General features: G+C 39.7%; 1 protein-coding gene across 3 annotated transcripts in view; it reads left to right on the top strand.

The window, feature by feature from the left end:
- The window catches only part of SLC49A4 (solute carrier family 49 member 4), an 89,702-nt gene that overhangs the window by 6,291 nt on the left and 62,330 nt on the right, over window positions 1-21,081 (top strand). For all 3 annotated transcript variants that reach the window (XM_015130003.3, XM_077993808.1, XM_028844583.2), the window contains exon 2: window positions 5,903-5,996. In XM_015130003.3, coding sequence (XP_014985489.1) covers window positions 5,903-5,996 — 94 coding nt within the window. The remainder of the gene's footprint in view (window positions 1-5,902; window positions 5,997-21,081) is intronic.

The raw sequence follows: 21,081 nt of genomic DNA, 5'->3' as shown, positions 1-21,081 counted from the left end.
AGGAGGCCATGGTTGAGGAATGGGGTGCTTGAAATTGAGATTATGGCCTGTAATCCCAGCACTTTGGGAGGCCAAGGCGGGTGGATCACCTGAGGTCAGGAATTCAAAACCACCCTGGCCAACATGGAGAAACCCCCTCTCTACTAAAAATACAAGAAATTAGCCAGGCCTGGTGGCGGGCACCTGTAATCCCAGCTACTCGGGAGACTGAGGCAGGAGAATTGCTTGAACCCAGGAGGCGGATGTTGCAGCGAGCCAAGATTGAGATCGCACCATTACACTCCAGACAAAGAGCAAAACGTCGTCTCAAAAAAAAAAAAAAAAAAGAAATTGAGATTATGACATGGATGCAGTTATGGTAAAGATAAGGTCAGAGTATAAACAAAAGCGTGGATGGCTAAGGTAGGGCTAAGAGCCTACCTCAGACCATGGAACAAGAGGTCAGAGATCTGAGAGGCTAGCATACTGAAAGGATCATGTAGTGGATATTGAAATCACCAGGTTTTTGAAAGGATAGTGTCCTGAGGAGTAACAATGAGCCAAGACATCTTTAAGCAGTGAAGGCGAATAACCGGGAGGCAGGTATGTGGTGGTCTATAGACAACCACAGCAAGGAGCAGTGGGTATTAGTCAGAAAAAATTAGACCAAAGGCTGTTCTGGCCATGATGGAGTAATGGGAACTGAATTTATCCTTCTATCTTAATTAAAAATGAAAAATAAGGAATCAAAATATATGGAACTAAATAAATTTCAGGAGCTGGGCATGGCACACCTTTAATCCCAGCCACTGGGGAGGCTGAGAAAGGAGGACCATTTCAGGCCAGGAGTTCAAGACCATCCTGGGCAACATCGTGAGACCCTATCTCTAAAAAATAATAATAAATAAATATTAGAACAAAACAAAATACGTAAAACAATGGTTTTCAAACATTGGTCGACAGGCAGGGCAGGACAGGGCAGTGATCCCTATGACTGCTTCAGTTTACTATCCAGAGATAATTGCCAGACAGGAGCACAGAAATGGGGAGCTCACTCAGAGCCCAGCAGTTTTCCTGAATTAAGGAGACGGAGGTGAGAATTCGAAGAGGCCAACATAGCTAGAATTCTTCAGGTAGAAAACAATGGAGGAGGAAACTTCATAGAGAATGTTCTGGATCGGCAGGGTGTTCCTCTTGAGTCTTCAGCAGAAAACTGATCAGAGGATACATGTGAGGAAATTAGCCCAGACTGGAGGAAGGCCTGCCAAAAAAGAACAGGCAGAACAGTTCCCCAGGATCACACAGGCTGGAAATAGTTCATGTTCCCAAGACCTGTAATGGAAAAATCTCTGTAAACATACTACAGATGTTCAAGAAGATAGAAGAAAGAAAGCGTGAACACATTAAAGAGAGACAAAGAGGACAGAAAAAGAACAACATTGGGCCGGGCGCGGTGGCTCACGCCTGTAATGCCAGCACTTTGGGGGGCCGAGGTGGGTGGATCACGAGGTCAGGAGATCCAGACCATCCTGGCTCACACAGTGAAACCCCGTCTGTACTAAAAAATACAAAAAATTAGCTGGGCGTGGTGGTGGGCGCCTGTGGTCCCAGCTACTCAGGAGGCTGAGGCAGGAGAATGGTGTGAACCCGGGAGGCGGAGCTTACAGTGAGTCGAGATCGCGCCACTGTACTCCAGCCTGGGTGACAGAGCGAGACTCTGTCTCAAAAAAAAAAAAAAGAACAACATTGAACTTCTAGAAATGAAAAATGTGATCAATGTGGAAGGTGAAAAATATAATCAATGTCTGAGATGACAGAAATATACTAGACAGGATATAACAGCAGACTAGACATTGCCGAAGAAAAGGTCAGTGTGACTTGAATATATAGCACTAGAAACTATCCACAATGGAACACAGAGAAATAAAGACTAAAAATGATCAAACAAAAGACATGAGTTATCAGTGAGCTGTGGGACAATTTACATGTAATTGGAGTATGTAATTGCATACTATGCATGTAATTGGAGTCTCAGAAGGAGAAGAGAGAAAAGTAAGCAGGGAGAGCATGGAGTGAGATAGAGTGATGCAAAAAAAATGTTTGAAGAAATAATGGTCAAAACATTTTCCAAATTTAATGACATCTATACACCCACAAATCTAAGAAATTTAAGAATCCCAGGAGAAGACCCATAAGGAATCCTACACCAACACACATCATGTTCATACTTCTTTAAAACCATTGATAAAGAGAAATTCTTAAAAGCATGGGGAGAAAAAAGACCAGGTAACTTGGGTAACTTGTGGGCAGAGAGAGTAGGAATGATCTGGAAGTGGCAGGGAAAGCAATGTAAGGGATTTCTCTGGGAGTAAGAAGGTAGAGAGAATGTTTGGAGAAGAGCTTCGGGAAGGTAGTGATTCCACTGATTATGCCTGAGCACTCCAGAAGGCACAGAGGTAGGTTTCTGGGGTTGAGGAGGTAGGTGGCAGAGATGAGGTCTCATTAGGGGATGTATAAAGCCCTATCAGGATAAGGATGACCTGTGAATCTTGAATCTTTTGTGTCTGATTTAAACAGGAAAAACAGGCATGATGTCATTAGTTCTGACAATCTCCAAGGCAGATTAGGGTGACGAGGCTGTGAAGGTTATGAGCAGAGAAAAGAGGATCTACCCCAGAGCCAGCAGAGCTCATCTTCACTTCAGCTGATGGAAGTGTGGAGCCAGGGAAGGGGGTGGTCTTACCAGGTGAGCTCTGTGCCTGTTGCTGACTTTCCACGCTTCCACTATGGGTGTGTGGGTTTTGGGGGAGGGATTTAGTCAACTCTGCAGCCTGATTCTTTAGACATCTGCAGTGGAGGCTTCCATTCCTACACTCAGTGGTCCCCAGCAAAAGGAGTTATTGCATCTGTTGAAAGGAAGCATTCTGAATGTTGGATGCCGTGTTTGAAAAGAAATGTTTTTATTTTCAATGATGTTTGTTTTTCTGAAATTGTTCACAGATGGCTTTTGCACTTACATCCTATTACTGTTGTAATCACTTGGGGTCTATTTATGTAACAGTCCTATATGTCTCAGAAGCCAATGTGTTAGGCAGTTCCTGCATTGCTATAAAGAAATACCTGAGGCTGGGTAATGTGTAAAGAAAAGAGGTTTCATTGGCTCATGGTTCTGCGGGTTTTACAGGAAACATGGTGCTGGCATTCGCTCATCATTCAGGGAGGCCACAGGAAGCTTACAGTCACGATGGAAGGTGAAGAGGTAGCAGCCATGCCACTTGGTGAAAGCAGGAGCAGGAGAGAGAAAGTGGGGGAGGGGGGTGCCACACACTTTTAAAGGGCCAGATCTTATCTCCTGTGAACTCAGCAAGAGCTCAGTCATCACCAAGGCATTCATGAGGATCTGTCCCTATGATCCCAACACCTCCCACCAGGCCTCACCTCCAACATTGGGGATTACATTTCAACATGAGACCTGAGTGGGGACAAATATCCAAACTATATAAGGCTATTCTCCTGGGGTCCTCATAAGTCCTCTCCCTTGATGAGTTGATATCTTTTTGATGACATGGAATTCTAGAGTCATGCCTTGTCAAGATGTGAGTGACATGAAGAAAGCATTTTATTCAAGATCGCCAGCTGGGATAGATTAAACAACACTTGGCAGCAATTTAAAATACACAAGAAAGCCACCACACTGTACTTGTGAGGTTGCTTTATTTTTCATTTTTGTATTTTTGTGGAGATGGGGTCTCACTATGTTACCCAGGCTAATCTCAAACTTCTGGCTACAACGGATCCTCCCACCTCCTAAAGTGTTGGGATTATAGGCGTTAACCACGGTGCCTGGCCAGAGGTTGCTTTAGTAAGCAGTTTTTCACAATTTCTTTACTCTTAAAAGTTTATATTAGCTGTTGTATTGCGAAATATTTGATAAAAAGCATAACTGAGTGAAGTATGGTAGCCTTTAGCAGTAACAATAGGAAGCCTAGTTATTGGACCATATGGCCATAAATAAAGCCTCATTGCTTTGCTTGGTGTCTGCTTACCTTAATTGCAAACAAACTCTTTAGAAAAAAATAAGTATCATGTAGAATGTAAGCCTTATGGTCCCCAACCTATAAAAATTCTATTCAGTATCTTGTAGGGTACCCAGTATATCCTTATAAGAGCAACGTCTTGTGATTTTAGGATATTTATGACCATGTATGTACTTTTTATTAATTGTACTCTGTTTCCTGTGGCTGTAATGTGATTTTTAAAGTCTGTATTCTGTTAGTAGAAGCAGTAAATGAGCAGTATGTATGCATTACTTGTTACCAAGAAACACAGTTCCCTATGGTATTCCTTCTGGTAAATTGTATTAATCATATTCAGATTATATAAGAATATTATAAAGTAATTCAGTTCATATCACAAATTATCCTTAACGTAGCGTGTATGCCTGATCTGGATCTCAAGTTTATTTTATTTGCTATGTTTGATCTGCATAATTATAGTCTTGTTGACTTTGAATTTCCTTCAAGCAGAGTAGCTCTTTGAAAACCAAACATTTAACCATGTACCCTCTGCCAAAAGAGAGAGAGAGCGCCCTGGGAAAAAAAGAAATATTACATTAATTAGTTTATGTCTGTTCTCTGTGTGAAATGGTTTCGAGGTGATGTTGGATTTGGGAAAAATTTGAAGCAATGTGGCTACCTTTGCCATAGACTTAGTGTGAACCACCTATATGATGTGACTGCCACAAACAGTAAGATATGTTAATTTAGTATTAACAGAGGTGTAGCATTCCAACAATAGGAAGAAAGAGTTCTGTTAGATTATTCTGCCATAGCTAGAATATTGTGTCTATTTCTGATTATCTTATTTTTATATTTGTATATTTTGCCCTCTGTGTGAACAACCACTGACACACATTTTCAAAGTAATTGTTGTGTTTGGAATACAATGGGAAAAAACTATCTGATCCACGTTGTCTTCTAAAGTCCTAAGCCATGATTTTTTAACATTATTAAGCATTATTTTATAATGAAAACCGTCGGATAAATCAAGAAAAAATAAAGACTGATTATATTGATAATCAGAGAGGACCACTTCCTATGACCCTTTAACAAGCATTAGCTTGTTCTGATTATAAAATATGTAGTTCCCTAGTTGTCATTTTTGAGAAATCTTAAAGCTATGATCTATCACCTTAAAATACTTTTTAGGGACAGTTAAGAGTTTTTTTATTAGCAGCTTACATTTGAAAATTCAAATTTTTCTATTAGAGATGTAAAACTAAAATATCTAGTCTTTTAAAATTATTTGCCATATTTTTAAGTATTATATCTGAATGGAACATTTTAGACATTCCTTTTGAAAAATTAAACTTAATAGAACTTCTTCCTCCGTCTTTGATATGAACATTCCTGTTTTCCATTAAAGTTAGAATCATCTCATTTTCTTTTTTCTTTTTTTGGACACAGAGTCTCACTCTGTCGCCCAGGTTGGAGTGAAGTGGTGCGATCTCAGCTCACTGTAGCCTCTGCCTCCCAGGTTCAAGCAATTCTCATGCCTCAGTCTCCCAAGTAGCTGAGATTACAAGTGTGTGCCACCACAAACAGCTAATTTTTTTTATTTTTAGTAGAGACAGTTTTACCATGTTACCCAGGCTAGCCTCAAACTCCTGAGCTCAGGTGATTTGCCCACCTGGGCCTCCCAAAGTGCAAGGAGGATTGCAGGCATAAGCTACCATGCCCAGCCCATCATTTCATTTTCAGCATGTACGGTTTGTCGTCTTTTTTTCCCCCATTTTTAAAGTTATACAGAAAAGCCATAATATTAGCATATCATGTCAGTATGATTGACTAAAAGTAATCTTTATTTTTAACAGTGGACTTAGGAGAAAATCAAGGTAATTTCAATGTTTTTCTTTTCATTTTAGGTCTCCGGATAACTGTGCTCCTGACATCCTTCCTTATGGTTTTGGGAACTGGTCTAAGATGCATACCTGTATCAGACTTAATGCTTAAAAGAAGGTAAGTCCTGTCAATAACATTTCTCCCTCATTTTTCATTTTATTTTGTGTACACATTTTTAAGAAGATCAGTAAAGGGTCATATTTATAGAAGCATTTATTTTTTTACCTTATATGATGATTAATTTAATTGACATTTATTGTCATGGAAGACGCTATACTGGTTGTTGTGGAAATAAAAAGGGCAAGTTAATCTTCATATTATTCAGGAACAATTATCATGAGAAAATAATAGTATAACATACCATTTGTAAGTATAATAGTATAACATACTATTTATATAATAGTGTAGTTAATGCTACAGAAGAAATACAAAATTGCCCCAAGAGACTAGTAGAAGTTTTGGCTGCAGGTATCAAAAAGAGGAGTCCATAAAGGTGGTGGTAATTAAACTCGGCCTTGAATGATGAGTAGAATGTTGGTAACTATAGTCAGGGGAAGGGTATTCCAGGATGGGGGACTAGCAAGAGTGAAGCCATGGAGGCAGGTAAGCATAGGTCTTTTCTGGGGTGGATAGGTAGTCTTATTTGTAAATAGCAGCCTTTCTGCAACTGGGACCATGGATTTATTCTTAGAGAGTGTAAGGTATACGAAGGTTTTAAATTTTGTTTTTATATTGGTTATAATACAATATTATTTTACCAGTAATAATCTGCAATAAAAAGATGTTTTTGTTGACCAGGATGCCAATTTCTTAAATTAGTGTTTCCCAGACTGGGGTCCTTGAATGTGACCTTGAGAGTCATTGAGAAGTTTTTTTCCTTTCAGAAGGACCCATAAATTACTCAAGTTCGAGAGATATTGGTCTACAGATTAAGGTGTAAAAATGGGATGTAAAGAGATGAGGTTAGAAGGTGATATTTTGATTCTAAAGAGTCTCGATGCCATCCTATGTTATTAACAGCGTACTTTACTCACTGGATAGTGGGAAGCCCCTTAGGCTCTTAATCAGAGGAGCGCTAGTTTCAGATCTGTGTTATATTCACTATGGATTGAGACATGTTGGATTGATTATAAGGGGTAGAGATTGCTGGCAGAAGACCTGGAATGATACAGTGGGACCCCAAGCTGGAGTCATTCTTTTGTTGGTTCATTTATTAGGTCATTCATTCATTCAACAGAATTCACTGAGCTTCTACTATGTGCCAACCTCTCTTGTGGTCATTGGGAATATGACAGAAGACAAAGCAGATAAAAATTACTATGTAATGTAGTAAATTACATAGTACGTTACATAGTACATAGTACATTTACATAGTACGTAGTAATTTACTATGTAATGTACATTACATTACATACTGTGTATGTGATGTAGTTTCATTCCACTCAGGGAAACCAGCAATAAACTAGATAAATAAGTAAAACATATAGTATGTGCCAGGGAGAGTAAAATAGGAAAGAAAGATATGAAAAGGCAAAGAAAGGATGGTAAGATTTCAGAAAGAAAAACCTAACTGGGAAGATCACCTTTTGGGATAAAAACCTGACAGAAGTAATGGATGATGCAGTATCTAGGAATCAAGTGTTATATGCAGAGAGAACCGCAAGAATTCAGGGCAGAAGAAGGGACAGGGATGCCTGGCAGGGAGGCTGGTGTGGCATGGGAAGAGCAGGTAGCAAATGAAGTCAGAGCAGTTACGGGGTGGTAGTGGGAGTGTGGGACCAGATTCTTTAAGACCACATCATCTCCTCAGCTTTTTCTGAGCTAGGAAACCTTTGGAGGTTTTGAGCTGAGAGTGCCATGGTGTTCGGCTGCTCCACTGAGAATGGACTGAAGCTTGAGGTCATGGGCATAAGTAAGGAAAGTTGGGAAACGAGTACAATAAACCAGGTGAGAGATGATGGTGGCTTGGACCATAGTAGTGGTAGTGGGAGTGGTGAGAAGTGGTCAAATTCTGATCATCTTGAATATTCAAAATATAATTATATTCTGGTCCATTTGCTGATGGACCAGATATGGGGAGTAAGAGAAAGGAGTCCAGAATGATTCCATGCTGTGGGAAGTTGGGGGAATGGAAAGGGTGGCACAGACCTGAGGGGAAATGTGAGAAAAAGAGATGGGAGTGATATTGCTGGAAGTTTCACTCGAGAGACTCTGAAATTGGCGATTCCATTAACAGATGGGGAACATAGAAGTGGGGGAGAGTGGATTTCAGGGACAAGATGTTGACTTTCTTTTGGAACAGAATTTTTCAGTTTCAAAATAAATGTTCAGTTTTGAATTTTCAAAATGTGTTCTCTTTCTAGAAAATTTAGGGTACAAGGGTTCATATTTTAAAAGGGAGATAGTACAGTCATTTGGTTTCTATGGAAAGCTAGTCATAATTTTCCATCCTTCTGAGTTAGATTTTAACACAAGTCTCATTATTGTATTTGAGATGCTCTTAATTTTTCAAACATGCAGAGGTGTATTTTTTCAAGCATCCACAGATTTTAAGTACAAATTTTCATGTAAGCTTAAATTCAACACTGCTTTCTTTTAAAATGCCTATTAAGGCCAGGTGCAGTGACCCACACCTGTAATCCCAGCACTTTGAGAGGCTGAGGCAAGTGGATCTCTTGTGCCTAGAGTTTGAAAGCAGCCTGGGCAACATAGCAAGACCCCATCTCAAAAAAAAATGCCTATTATTATTTTTGCTAGCTTTTCTTCTGTTTTGGGCCATGCATACTATTACTTGTCTCCAGTCTCATATCCCTTTATATCCTTTCCAGATATAAAATTCTGGGAATAATAGAGTTGACTGTCCATCTTGTTGGAGAAGGTGGTATGAAAAAGAAACAATTCATAAAGAAATGTAAGCAAATGTAGAACAGGTAAGAAGTAGAAATAAAAAGTTCAGAGATTGAATCTTTCATAAAAAGAGTATATAAATTGATTTTTCAATCTTAGTCATTCATCTATAAAGACTACAGGAGTATTAACCCCTTGAAATAAGACTTCGTTTTGTAGTCTTTAAGCATTTCTTTTAAGCAGTATTATTAACAGTGCATGATGCAGCTGTTAAAATGAAAATGCTACACTTGGAACATGTATTTTCAACAAATCGAGTCTGTAACCATCACTTTTAAGCTTCAGTCTCCGCCAGTGTTGAAACAAGCATTTAGAAGTCTGTGTTTTTGTGGCCTTGTTTCACTCAGAACTTTTTGAGCTTCTGACCCAGCCTTTTGGAATGGCTCCTCTGCACCCTTGACTTCCTGTGTCTTAGCTCCCTTAAGTATCAAGACATGAGAATAGCAGCATTCTGACAAGCTCTTCCTAATGGTGTTCTACTTATATATAGTATCAGTGTTTCTTTTATTTGCATAGTACCGATGAAAATTCAGGAAAAAAATTATTTTCCCACGTTTCTCTTAAGTAAATAAGGAACTTGGAATAACAAATTATAAAGCATTTTTTTTCTATGATCTGGAGCCAAATAATACCCCCCAAAATTGTAAATGCCATCACTCTATTGCAATGAGCGCTTACTCTATGGTGTGAAATATTATATTGCTTTCCCAGTAAACAACGTAAGGACTTCCGGAGGGTGAACTTATAGTAAGTTATATCTACTCTTAATCATAGGTATATCCAGTGATTCCCATAACACATGCCATGTATATTTTTAAATTTTATTTAGTTCCGGGTTGCGTGTGCAGGATGTGCAGGTTTATTACACAGGTAAACATGTGCCAATACACACCACATTATCTTTCAATTCAGTGTAATTTTCATTAATATTAACAATACTTAATGTTTACCAGCATGTATTAAATAGTTTGGTTCTAGTAAACATAGACTTTCTAGAAATACACTACACTATGAAATTCTTTTTTTTTTTTTTTGAGATGGAGTCTTGCTCTGTCACCCAGACTAGAGTGCAGTGGCGCGATCTCGGCTTACTGCAACCTCCGCCTCCAAGGTTCAAGCACTTCTCCTGCCTCAGCTTCCTGAGTAGCTGGGACTACAGGCGCCCACCACCACACCTGCTAATTTTTTTGTATTATTAGTGGAGACGGGGTTTCACTGTGTTAGCCAGGATGGCCTCGATCTCCTGACCTCGTGATCCACCTGCCTTGGCCTCCCAAAGTGCTGGGATTACAGACGTGATTTCCATTGTGAAATTATTTGCAGCTGACAGGATTATGTTGAAAATGACCCTAACAGAAAAGGTGAATTGTTTCGTGAATGATTTTGTGACAGCTGCTTAGCTGTATGAATAAATAGGAAAAAGAACCTAGATCTCCCTGCCTTACCACTTAGTAAATCCCAGTTGGATCAAAGACTTACATGTAAATAATGAATCATAAAAGTATTAGAGCATGACTGTTTTACAGAATCTGAGGGTAGAGCGGGCCTTCCAATTAAGACACAAATCCCAGAAGCCATAAAAAAAAGCCTTGATACATTTGACTGTGTAAAAATTTAGATTATCTTTATGATTGAATATATTGTGAAACAAAGTCAAAAGATAAGTTAACTGGGAAATATTTGCAACAATAAGACAAATGAGTAATTCCTTAGTTCTTTGAAATCAGTAAGAAAAATAGCAACTCAAGAGGAAAATAGGTAATAGATATGAGCAAGCAGTTACAGAAGTCAAAATATAAATGGCATGAACTCAAGAGAAGTTCAAGAGAGTTCTTTCTTGAGAACTTGAGAGAACTCAGGAGAATATTCAACTTTCATTGTAATTAAATACATGACAATTAAAATAGCAGACATCTATTTACTGGCAAAGATGAAAACAAATTCATAATGTGCTATGCCTGAGATGTGGGGAAAAACAGGCACTGCTGATGTATGAGCAGTTTGGGACATCATTCTATTTGGAGGGCACTTTGGCAGTATTTACCAGATTCAAATATACATGTCCTTTAACCTACACCTATATTTGCACTTACGGAAAATCAGCCCACATATAAAGCTCTATGAATTTGCAAGAATTACCATGTTTGTGCAGCTTTGCTTGTAATAGCAGAAGGCTGGCTGTAACCCAGATGCCTTCAGCAAAGGACTGACTATGATGCAGTATATCATGGAATCATATTGCACTGTGAAAAGGAAGTAAAAGTCCTGTGAGTGCTAATATGAAAATATCTCCAAAATATATTGTTGAGTTAAAAGGCAAACTTTAGAATATTATGTTTAACATGTTCTTACTTAGAAAAAAATGGGAAGGGTATCATTGGTTTTTTTCTGGGGAAAGCATCTGAGGAATAGAAGTCTGAAGTGGAAAGGACATTTACTTTTTATTTTTTTTACTACTTTTGGGAATATTTTTACCATGTGCATATATTACTTTTTTTTTTTTTTTTTTTTTTTTTTTTTTGGAGACACTCTGTTGCCCAGGCTGGAGTGTGGTGGTATGATCATAGCTTATTGCAGCCTCAAACTCCTAGGCTCAAGGGATCTTCCTGCCTCAGCCTCCCACATAGCTGGTAGTACAGGTATGTGCCATCACGCCTGGCTAACTTTTAAATTTTTTATAGAGACAAAGTCCCACTATTTTGCCCAGGCTGGTCTCAAACTGTGGGGTCAAGTGATCCTCCCAACTCAGCCTCCCAAAGTGCTGGGACTACAGGTGTGAGCCACCGTATCCATCCTGTATTACCTTTTTAACTGAAAGTACTAGCTAAGTAAAACTAAAATCACCACCTCAGAGCTTTAATAATGAGAAAAGTAAAGAGAAGGAAGAGTTATATATAAATTTCCCCAGCATAGAAATGTGAATCTTTTGATGTAAAAAGGAGCAATTGGTAGATTTAACAACTAAGACTCTTCCCAGTAAAATACAGAAGATTCAGATTCCCATATATCAATGTCTTCTAAAATATAATTCACAGACTACCTGCTTATTAAAATACAGATCCCTGGGCCCCAACCCAGTCCCACTGAGTTAGGCTTTTGAGTGAACCCTGAGAATGAGCAGTTTTAACAAGCTCTTTTAATTAGTCTTATGCTCATTTAAATTTGACAACTACTTTCCTAGTTCCCTAGTCTTATACTCATTTAAATTTGAGAACTACCTCCCATCTTCACTTTAAATAATAATTGATTAAACAAATAGCTTTGTGCTTGTCCATCCTAAAATATAATCACACAATACATTTAATGTCTTATTTTAAAGCAGATGAAGGAGTAGCCTCTAATAAGTCTATTTGCCTTAATTTGACTCTTAAAACTGCAGACAACTCAAGGCAAGTAAAACTCATGACTGTATTTCTGCATAGTGGTCAGATGGACTTCAGATAAGAAAGATTGATAAGAAAAGATGATCAGTCATGATAAGCACTTAGCAGGGAAAAAAAGGGAGTAAAAAGATTTATAAAGGCAGGGCGTGGTGGCTCATGCCTGTAATCCCAGTAGTTTGAGAGGTTGAGGCAGGCTTATCATCTGAGGTCAGGAGTTTGAGACCAGCCTGGCCAACATAGTGAAACCCAGTCTTTACTAAAAATACAAAAATTACCCAGGCATGGTGCATGCCTGTAATCCCAGCTACTCAGGAGGCTGAATCACTTGAACCTGGGAGGTGGAGGTTACAGTGAGCCGAGATTACGTCACTGCACTCTAGCCTGGGCCACAGAGCAAGACCTGTCTCAAAAACAAAAACAAACAAACAGACAAACACACAAATCACAAAGGAAAAAGGTTTTTGGGTTAGAGTTAGGCTAACATTTTAACAACATTTTGCAGCTTTATGCTTTAAAACATTATAAAATTAAAATGCAAACTAGGAGAAATGGTGTTGCAAATATAATAGATAACTTATAAGTAACATGAGCATTTTTGAAAATTGAATAGAAAAATGGACATAGTAGACATGGCTAACAATTGTTGATTCTCAGATTTCATCGTTTAAATTTATAATTTAACCATCAACATTTATTGACAGTGTATGTTAGTATCAGTAAAGTACAGACTGAGCTGTATAACAAACCAAATATATTGAGGCTCAATAAGGTAGTAGTTCATTTTTCTCTCAAAAAACAATCTAAAACAAGCTTGCCTAATCCATGGCATGCATGCTGCCCAGGATGGCTTTGAATGTGGCCCAAAACAAATTTGTAAACTTTCTTAAAACATTATGAGTTTTTTTGTGTGATTTTTTTTTCTTTTAGCTCATCAGCTGTCATTAGTGTTAGTATATTTTACGTGTGGCCCAAGACAGTTCTTCTTCTTCCAGTGTGGCCCAGGGAATCTGAAAGATTGGACACCCCTGGTCCAAACGATAGTGGACTATTCAAGGGAAGTAGGCAGCTTTGTTTTGAAAGGTCTTCCAGGACCTAAGTCCCTTCTCTGTTGTTGCTCCAGCATCTCCTAGGGTGATATTATTGTCTGTATCTGGCTGTCATTCCAGCCCACAGGAGGGGAAGTGGGATATCCAAGGCAGGTGACCACATCTTCTTTTTTTTTTTTTTGAGACAGAGTCTCACTCTGTCACCCAAGCTGGAGTGCAGTGGCGTGATCTTGGCTCACTGCAACTTCCACCTCCCCGGTTCAAGCAATTCTCCTGCCTCAGCCTCCTAAGTAACTAGGATTACAGGCACCTGCCACTACGCCCTGCTAATTTTTATATTTTTAGTAGAGATGGCATTGCATTATGTTGGCCAGGCTTGTCTCGAACTCCTGGCCTCAAGTAATCTGCCTGCCTCAGCCTCTCAAAGTACTGGGATTACAGATGTGGGCCCCACGCCCAGCCTGTTTTTGTCATTTCTAGCCATATCTCATTGGTTGCAGACTTAAAACTTGGCCACGTGGATCTGGAAGAGAGATTGGAAAAGCAGCTCAGCAGCAGTGAATGTAGTTAAACTCAAGGATGCTATACCAAAACAAAGAAAGGGAGAATAAATAGGCGGAAACAGTTAGGAGTCTTTGCTGTCAGATGCCTCTATATGTCCATGCACTCCCCTCTTCCATGCAGAGAACACATTCATCCTTCCTCAATGGAGAAGACTCGAAGTCCTGTCCAATTAGTGTATCCAGCTCAGAATCCAGAATCTCTGGGCTCTATCAGATCTTTGTGGCTCTCTGAGAGTAATTTCTTTGATTATTGTTTGTGGCTTTTGGCTTTGTCCTCTGGAAGGCTCTTTTTTGTCCATTATCCCCAGTGACCACACCTGAAGTGGTTGTTGGACATTTCACCTTCTGCTTGATGCTGATTTGGGAACCTGAAGATTACTTTAGGGATCCAGCAATCTTAAACCTTGGTAGAAGTGTTTTGTAGTATCTTGGCAATATACCTCCCTCATATGCTTAGTAGTCTTTTGGTCTATTTACATCAGGTAGGTTCCATGAACTGTAGCCATGCCAAAATATTTCTCCTTCTGCTAATGGTTCTTATACCTGTTGAGTCTCATCTTTCCTTTACCAGCTTGGGTACCCATCGCAGATTTTCTCAATTTAGTGGTAGCCTTACCTTAATGCCATCTGAAAAAAGTAGGCCTGGGAAGAAAGATAACACCCTTAACCTAATTTTTGCTGCTAGACTGGCTCCGAAGCACATTTTATTTCCTGCCGTTTGGATTCAGAAGCAACCTGAGGCTTCAAATTTCTGGATTCTCATTAAATTTATATTGCAGGCCTCGGGCAGAGAAACTGTCTTAGCAGAGCTCTTGTCCGTTCCATCTCTGCTTGCAAACCAGCTAATTCTTTATATCTCTCTTGTGCCATCCTAAACTCAGTAAGGGGCAGGAAACACAGAGTAATGTTCTGATTTTTTTCCAGCCAATCCCAGGTCATCACAAGCAGTGGTATTGCTGCTGCCACAGGTCACCTGCCTTTTCTGCCTACAGCCTGACCACTAAGTCAGTGCCAATATCTTGTGCCTTTGTGAATGCAGCACCCCAATTCTTGAGCTAATTTCTCAATTGGAGGACAAGTTAAGTTGCTGTAATGAAGAGATATCAAAATAGCGTGGCTCAAAGAAGACGGTATTTCTTTCTTATTTAATAGTCCAGAGTAAGCAGGTGGGCCAGGGCAGGTAGCAGTTCTGATCTACAAGGTCGTCTAGGGACCTGGGTCCCCTCTGTCTTGCTACCTTCTCCCCGGGTAGATGACCTTGACAGTATAGTAAACAGCCAGTTCATCAGCACAGTAGTCACATTGTACCCCACAGGAAGAAGCAGAGCACAGGGAAGCAGTTGTCTTCATTCTTCATGGAGGAGGTCTTCCTGCTCTAGTCTCATTGGCCTGAACTTAGTAATAACAAGGCCCCAGCCAACTGTGAGGGGCACTTTTACTCCTGCAAAAACTTAAGGTCCTCTGTAACTAGAAGGAAAACAGAATGATGCTGGGGTAATAGTTAATCATCTCTGCCACAAGCAAATTGGCTACCTATTTGGAAGGAAAAGACCATTTTGTATCCTCGTGTCATATGATGTATCAAAATAAATTCAAATAAATGAAATGGTTACATATTTAGCTGAGAAACAATATATGGGGCTATTTATTTGATCTCCACATGGGAAAGATATTTTTTTCGAACATGAAAATAAAGGAAAATCATAAAGAGAAAGGCTGATAGATGCGAGGAAGAAAAGTCGGAGGAATGTTTCCTTGCCTTTTCCAGCAACTGCAGTTGCTGCTTTTGAAAACAGAGGAAGGGGGCCTTAAGCCAACAAATGCGGGCGGCCACTGCAAACTGGAAAAGGCAGGGAAACAGATTCTCTTCCAGAGCCTTTCGAAAGGAGCCCAGCCCTGCGAACACCTTGATTTTAGCCCTGGAGTCCCATGTTGGACTTCTGATTTATAGAACTGTAAGATGATGCATTTGTATCATTTTAACCACTAAGTTTGTGGTAATTTGTTATAACAGGAATAGGAAACTAATCAAGTTTTACGTGTGTGTGTGAGAGAGAGAGTGTGTGTGTGTGTTTGTGTGTATGTGTGTGTGTATGTGTATTATTTATTTTTTGTTTGTTTGTTTGTTTGTTTGAGACAGGGTCTCATTCTGTTGCCCAGGCAATTGTGGCTCACTGCAGCCTTGATCTCCTGGGCTCAAGCAGTCCTCCTACCTGAGTTTCACAAGTACCTGAAACTATAGGCATGTGCCACCATACTCAGTTAATTTTTTTATTTTTTGTGAAGACAGGGTTTCACTATATTGTCCAGGCTGAGCTCAAACGATCCACCTGCCCTGGCTTCCCAAAGTGCTGGGATTACAGGTGTGCACCACCTCACCCAGTGTGCTTGTATTTTTAAATAGTGATACTCTATGCTGATGAAGCGGACACTGTTAGCTACTACTGATGGGAATGTAAATTACTACTAACCCTCCTGAAAAACAGTTTGCGAGTATATTTCCTAAGATCTAGAGTGTTCATACATTTTAACTTACCCTAAAGAAATAATTTGGAAAGTAGCTAATATTCACATACAAAGATTTTCACACCAGCTTTATTAGTATTCACAAATAAGTTGTTGGAAACAACTATCCAACATTAGGAAAATGGTTAAATGAGATTTTATATATCTGTATAATACAATATCACAAACCATTAACAGTTATTATAAAGAATAATGAAATGAGAAAACACTTGATAGACTATAAAATGATTCAGTGCATAAGCTGTATATTCAGTATGATATCTGTGGTTACCTATGTATGATTAAGTATTGATTGATCAGCCGGGCGCGGTGGCTCAAGCCTGTAATCCCAGCACTTTGGGAGGCCGAGACGGGCAGATCACGAGGTCAGGAGATCGAGACCATCCTGGCGAACACGGTGAAACCCCGTCTCTACTAAAAAAATACAAAAAACTAGCCGGGCGAGGTGGCGGGCGCCTGTAGTCCCAGCTACACAGGAGGCTGAGGCAGGAGAATGGCGGGAACCCGGGAGGTGGAGCTTGCAGTGAGCTGAGATCCGGCCACTGCGCTCCAGCCCTGGCGACAGAGCGAGACTCCGTCTCAAAAAAAAAAAAAAAAAAAAAAAAAAAAAAAGTATTGATTGATCGAGAGCATGAGAGAGATGCATTAGGGAAAAAACTGAAAGAAGAAAAGACTGGAAAATCAAAATATTAGTAGTGGTTGTCTGACTTGGGGTATTCAGTTTATAGATGATTTTTTTTCTTCTTTATGCATTTCTTTTCAAAATTTTCTACTATGAATGTGTATTAATATATACTTTTAAACAAAAAGGCAAAATAAAAGTTATGTGACAAGAAACAAGGAATGAAACAAAATGAGGGGAAGTAGACATCTCTCAGACCAGTACTAAGGCCATTTTTCCCCTTTGCATTGCTGAGAGATTATTGTATATGATCTTAATAAAAATATTGTGAGAGAAACTGGGCTTGGTGGCTTACACTTGTAATCTCAGCACTTTGGAAGGTTGAGGTGGGCAGATTGCTTGAGGCCAGGAGTTCAAGAGCAGCTGGCTAACATGGTGAAACCCCATCTGTACTAAAAATACAAAAATTAGTTGGGTGTGGTGGCATGTGCCTGTAGTCCCAGCTACTCAGGAGGTGAGGCAGGAGAATAATCTGAACGCAGGAGACAGAGATTGCAGTGAGCTGAAATCACACCACTGCACTCCAGCTGGGCAACAAAGTGAGTGAGATTCCGTCTCAAAAAAAAAAAAAAACCTTGTGAGAGGCCAGCCTCGGTGGCTAATGCCTGTAATCCTAGCACTTTGGGAGGCCAAAGCAGGAGGATCACTTGAGGCCAGGAGGACTAGCCTGGGTAACATAGCAAGACCCTGTCTTTACAAAAAATTTAAAAATCAGTCAGGTGTGGTAGTACGTGCCTTTCATCCCAGCTACTTGAGAGGCTGAAGTGGGAGGATCACTTGAGCCTGGAGGTTGAGGCTGTAGTGAGCTGCCTTCACACACTGCAGTCCAGCCTGGGAGACAGAGCAAGACCCTGCCTAAAAAAAAAAAAATCCTGTGAGACAGAAAGTATCTTTGGAGAAATTGAAACAGAAAGAGAATGTGATTTTCTAAAGATTATATGGTTAATTAATTTAGCTAAGACTAGAAGCTAAGCCCCGTGATAGCTAATCTAATATTATTTTCACTGTGTTTTTAATGTATTTTCTATAGCTGGTATTTGATAAGATATTAAAAGCTTCTTTAGGGCCAAGACTGTAATACTCATCTTCATATTCCCTTTAGTGCCTAGCTGCAGGTGCCTTGACCATAGCAGATACTCAGTAGGTATTTTTAATTGAATCATTATTGACCAAAATTAGTAAAGGATACAAAAATAAAATAGATTTTTATGAAAGCAAACAGGCTGTGATACCAAAGTTTTTGGAAGGCTCATTACTTTTCCACCACCACGTCTATTTCTCTTTTCCTATCTTCCTTTTTTCTGTAGGTAATTCATAACATTTCAAACCCTTTTTATTGCCCACCTTTTCTTGGGCTAAATAAAGGAAAACTATTTCCAGCACTTTTGCCATTTTCAACATCAAAAAAATCCTATAACATGACTTTTTTTAAAGGCTTTTTTTTTTTTAAAGAATATGACCTAAGAGTTTATTTTGATATGGCATAATTAGGAATTGGGAGAAAGTTTCTGAACTATTGACATATTGAGTTTTGGAGGTATTTTTATGTATTCTAAATTACTTCATATTAAAAATATATAAAATTTAAATTCTGAATACTAGAATAGCACTGAGGAAGTGTCTGCCAGATTTCCAAAAAGCCAACTTTAATGTTAGCATCAATGTTAGTCATAATAAACTAGAGGTTTATAAATTAGGTTTATGAACAGAATAAAAATATTCTGTACTGTGTGCCTTTGGATTTAAGAACATTGGATTTTCTTAACAATCAGTAATTTTTTTATTATTATTATTAACAGAGAACCTTCAGAATGGGATCATGTGAGAGAGCAGAGATTTGTGGACTGATGAAATTAGCTATAATTTCGATTTCTAGTTCTGGCTGAGCCACTAGCTAGTTTTATGACTGGAGCTCCCCCCCCCCCGCCCCCGCCATACGTTTTAGAGAAAGGAAAGTTATAAAATTAGAAATGTGATTTTACATGTGTTATTAACTTTCTGGAAGGGGTTGGGTTATAAACTCTAAAGATTTTAGTTCTAAAACATCACATTATTTAAGTAGAGATAATTTAGGAATCGTAGGTATTTCTTCCAGGATATCAGAAAGCAAAAGGTTAGAATACCAGAGTATTAAATGCAAGCTACAATATCAAGTACATTAGAGGACCTGAACTGTAGATCTTCAGTTTGCACTTCAGCTATTGGCATTTGTGTGAAAAGCTATAGTCAGTTGAATAATATGAAAAGAAATGCAGCTGTGCACCAGCGCTGTCCCACGCGCCCCTGCAGGCGTTGTCCTCTGTGGGCAGGAGCACTAATTGAGGGCAGTGGGACTCTGCAGCGCACCCGGAGCTGAGCCTAGCTGGGTCTTCTCCTAGTCCTGCCACAGGCTAGCAGTCTCGGCAGTGCTAATGCTAGTGGGCAGCCCCAGGTCTCCCTCCCTCGTCTCCACCATCCCTGCTCTGCCAATGCAGGAGAAGTTCCCCTCTGATATGGTTTAACTGTGCCCCCACCCAAATCTCATCTTGACCTGTAGTTCCTATAATCCCTATGTGTTGTGGGAGAGACTTGGTGGGAGGTAATTGAATCCTGGGGGTGGTTACCCCTATGCTGCTGTTCTTGTGATAGTGAGTGAGTCTCGTGAGATCTGATGATTTTATAAAGGGCAGTTCTTCTGCACACACTGTCTCGCTTGCTGCCATATAAGACATGCCTTTATTCCTCCTTCACTTTCCACCATGATTCTGAGGCCTCCCAGCCATGTGGATCTCTGAGTCCATTAAACCTGTTTTTCTTTATAAATTACCCAGTCTCCGGTATATCTTTATCAGCAGCATAAGAATGGACTAATACACTCCCCCTCATCTACTTTTCCATCTGGCTTGTGGGGATAGGATGAGCCAGGCTCCAGAAGAAGACAGAGGCTAGGTAAGGAGAAAAGGGAAAAGGAAAAAGACTTCAGAGAGGAGGGAAGAAAAGGGAGTTGGGGGCCGTGGGTTGGGAGGTGGATGGAGAAACGGGAGAGAGTTAAGGAGTCAGTATGAGGAGACTGGGCTAAAGGAGGAGGCAACACATCTGCCTCCTGACAGATCTCTCCCAGCTTGTCCTGCAGAGGTGTAAGAGAAATGCAGTCCATTAACTGTGAGGATGCACCTGCTTTCTTCAGATGTGGAGTTTCAGGTAAGGAAGCCAGAGTCAGACCCCGTAAACTAGTCCATTTCCGGACAACTGCCTTTCTGCTCCAGAGCTTATCGCCCAGGAGACGAAGCTGCCTCCTCACACTCCTAACTTCTGCCCACCCTTCCAAAGTCCACTGTGCTTGAGACAGTCATGTCACGTTGGCCTTGCTTTTAAAACACCCTAAAGCATCTTTGTTTTTAAAGCTTTATTTTGAGAATATTTCTTAGTCATCTTTTTTCTTTTTTGTTATTACTGAATTTAAACTTGTTAAAATTTATCAACAGAACTGATCTGACGTGTGCATTTGGATAACTTTGTGTGGTTTTGGAAACGCAGTTTAGTTGTGTGTTTCAGTGACTGCATGTCCCTGTGCTGAGCTCAGTCTGTGAGTTCCCGAGAGCATCCACACTGCCTTAGTGCTATGGAAGTGAGGCCTGTGGGGACTGCAGCCATGATCCTGACCTACAAGGACCTTAACTATTACATGGTAAAACAAAACTGAGGCATGTAATGATGACATAAACAATTAATATTAAACTGTGTGGTTGACTTCACTGTACTGAAGATTGTGAATCACTCCTCTTTTGTTTTTCTTTGTCATTTTTAATAGTCAGCCCAGATCAATAGGTATTAGTTTCTGAAAGCCAGCTTCTTTCGTAAGTGCTTAGAAAGCATTAGGATAATCGTGAGTTGCATTTTATCTTTTAATGTGTGAAAGTGTTGAGACTTTTTAGTTCAGACTGTTCATTTAAGCTGGATGTTTTTTCTTTTCAGTTCACTTTGCTAAGCTTATATACCTAATTTTTATTCCTACATCTGTTTCTTCTAGAAATAGTCTAAATCTAGATTTCTGTTTCCTCATGAGTCTGACTTCCATGCTGAACACTCCACTGAAACTGCTTCTCCTCAGACTGC

The sequence above is a fragment of the Macaca mulatta genome, chromosome 2, assembly GCF_049350105.2.
Source record: "Macaca mulatta isolate MMU2019108-1 chromosome 2, T2T-MMU8v2.0, whole genome shotgun sequence".
NCBI lineage: Eukaryota > Metazoa > Chordata > Mammalia > Primates > Cercopithecidae > Macaca > Macaca mulatta.
This window is presented reverse-complemented; position numbering and strand designations above follow the sequence as displayed.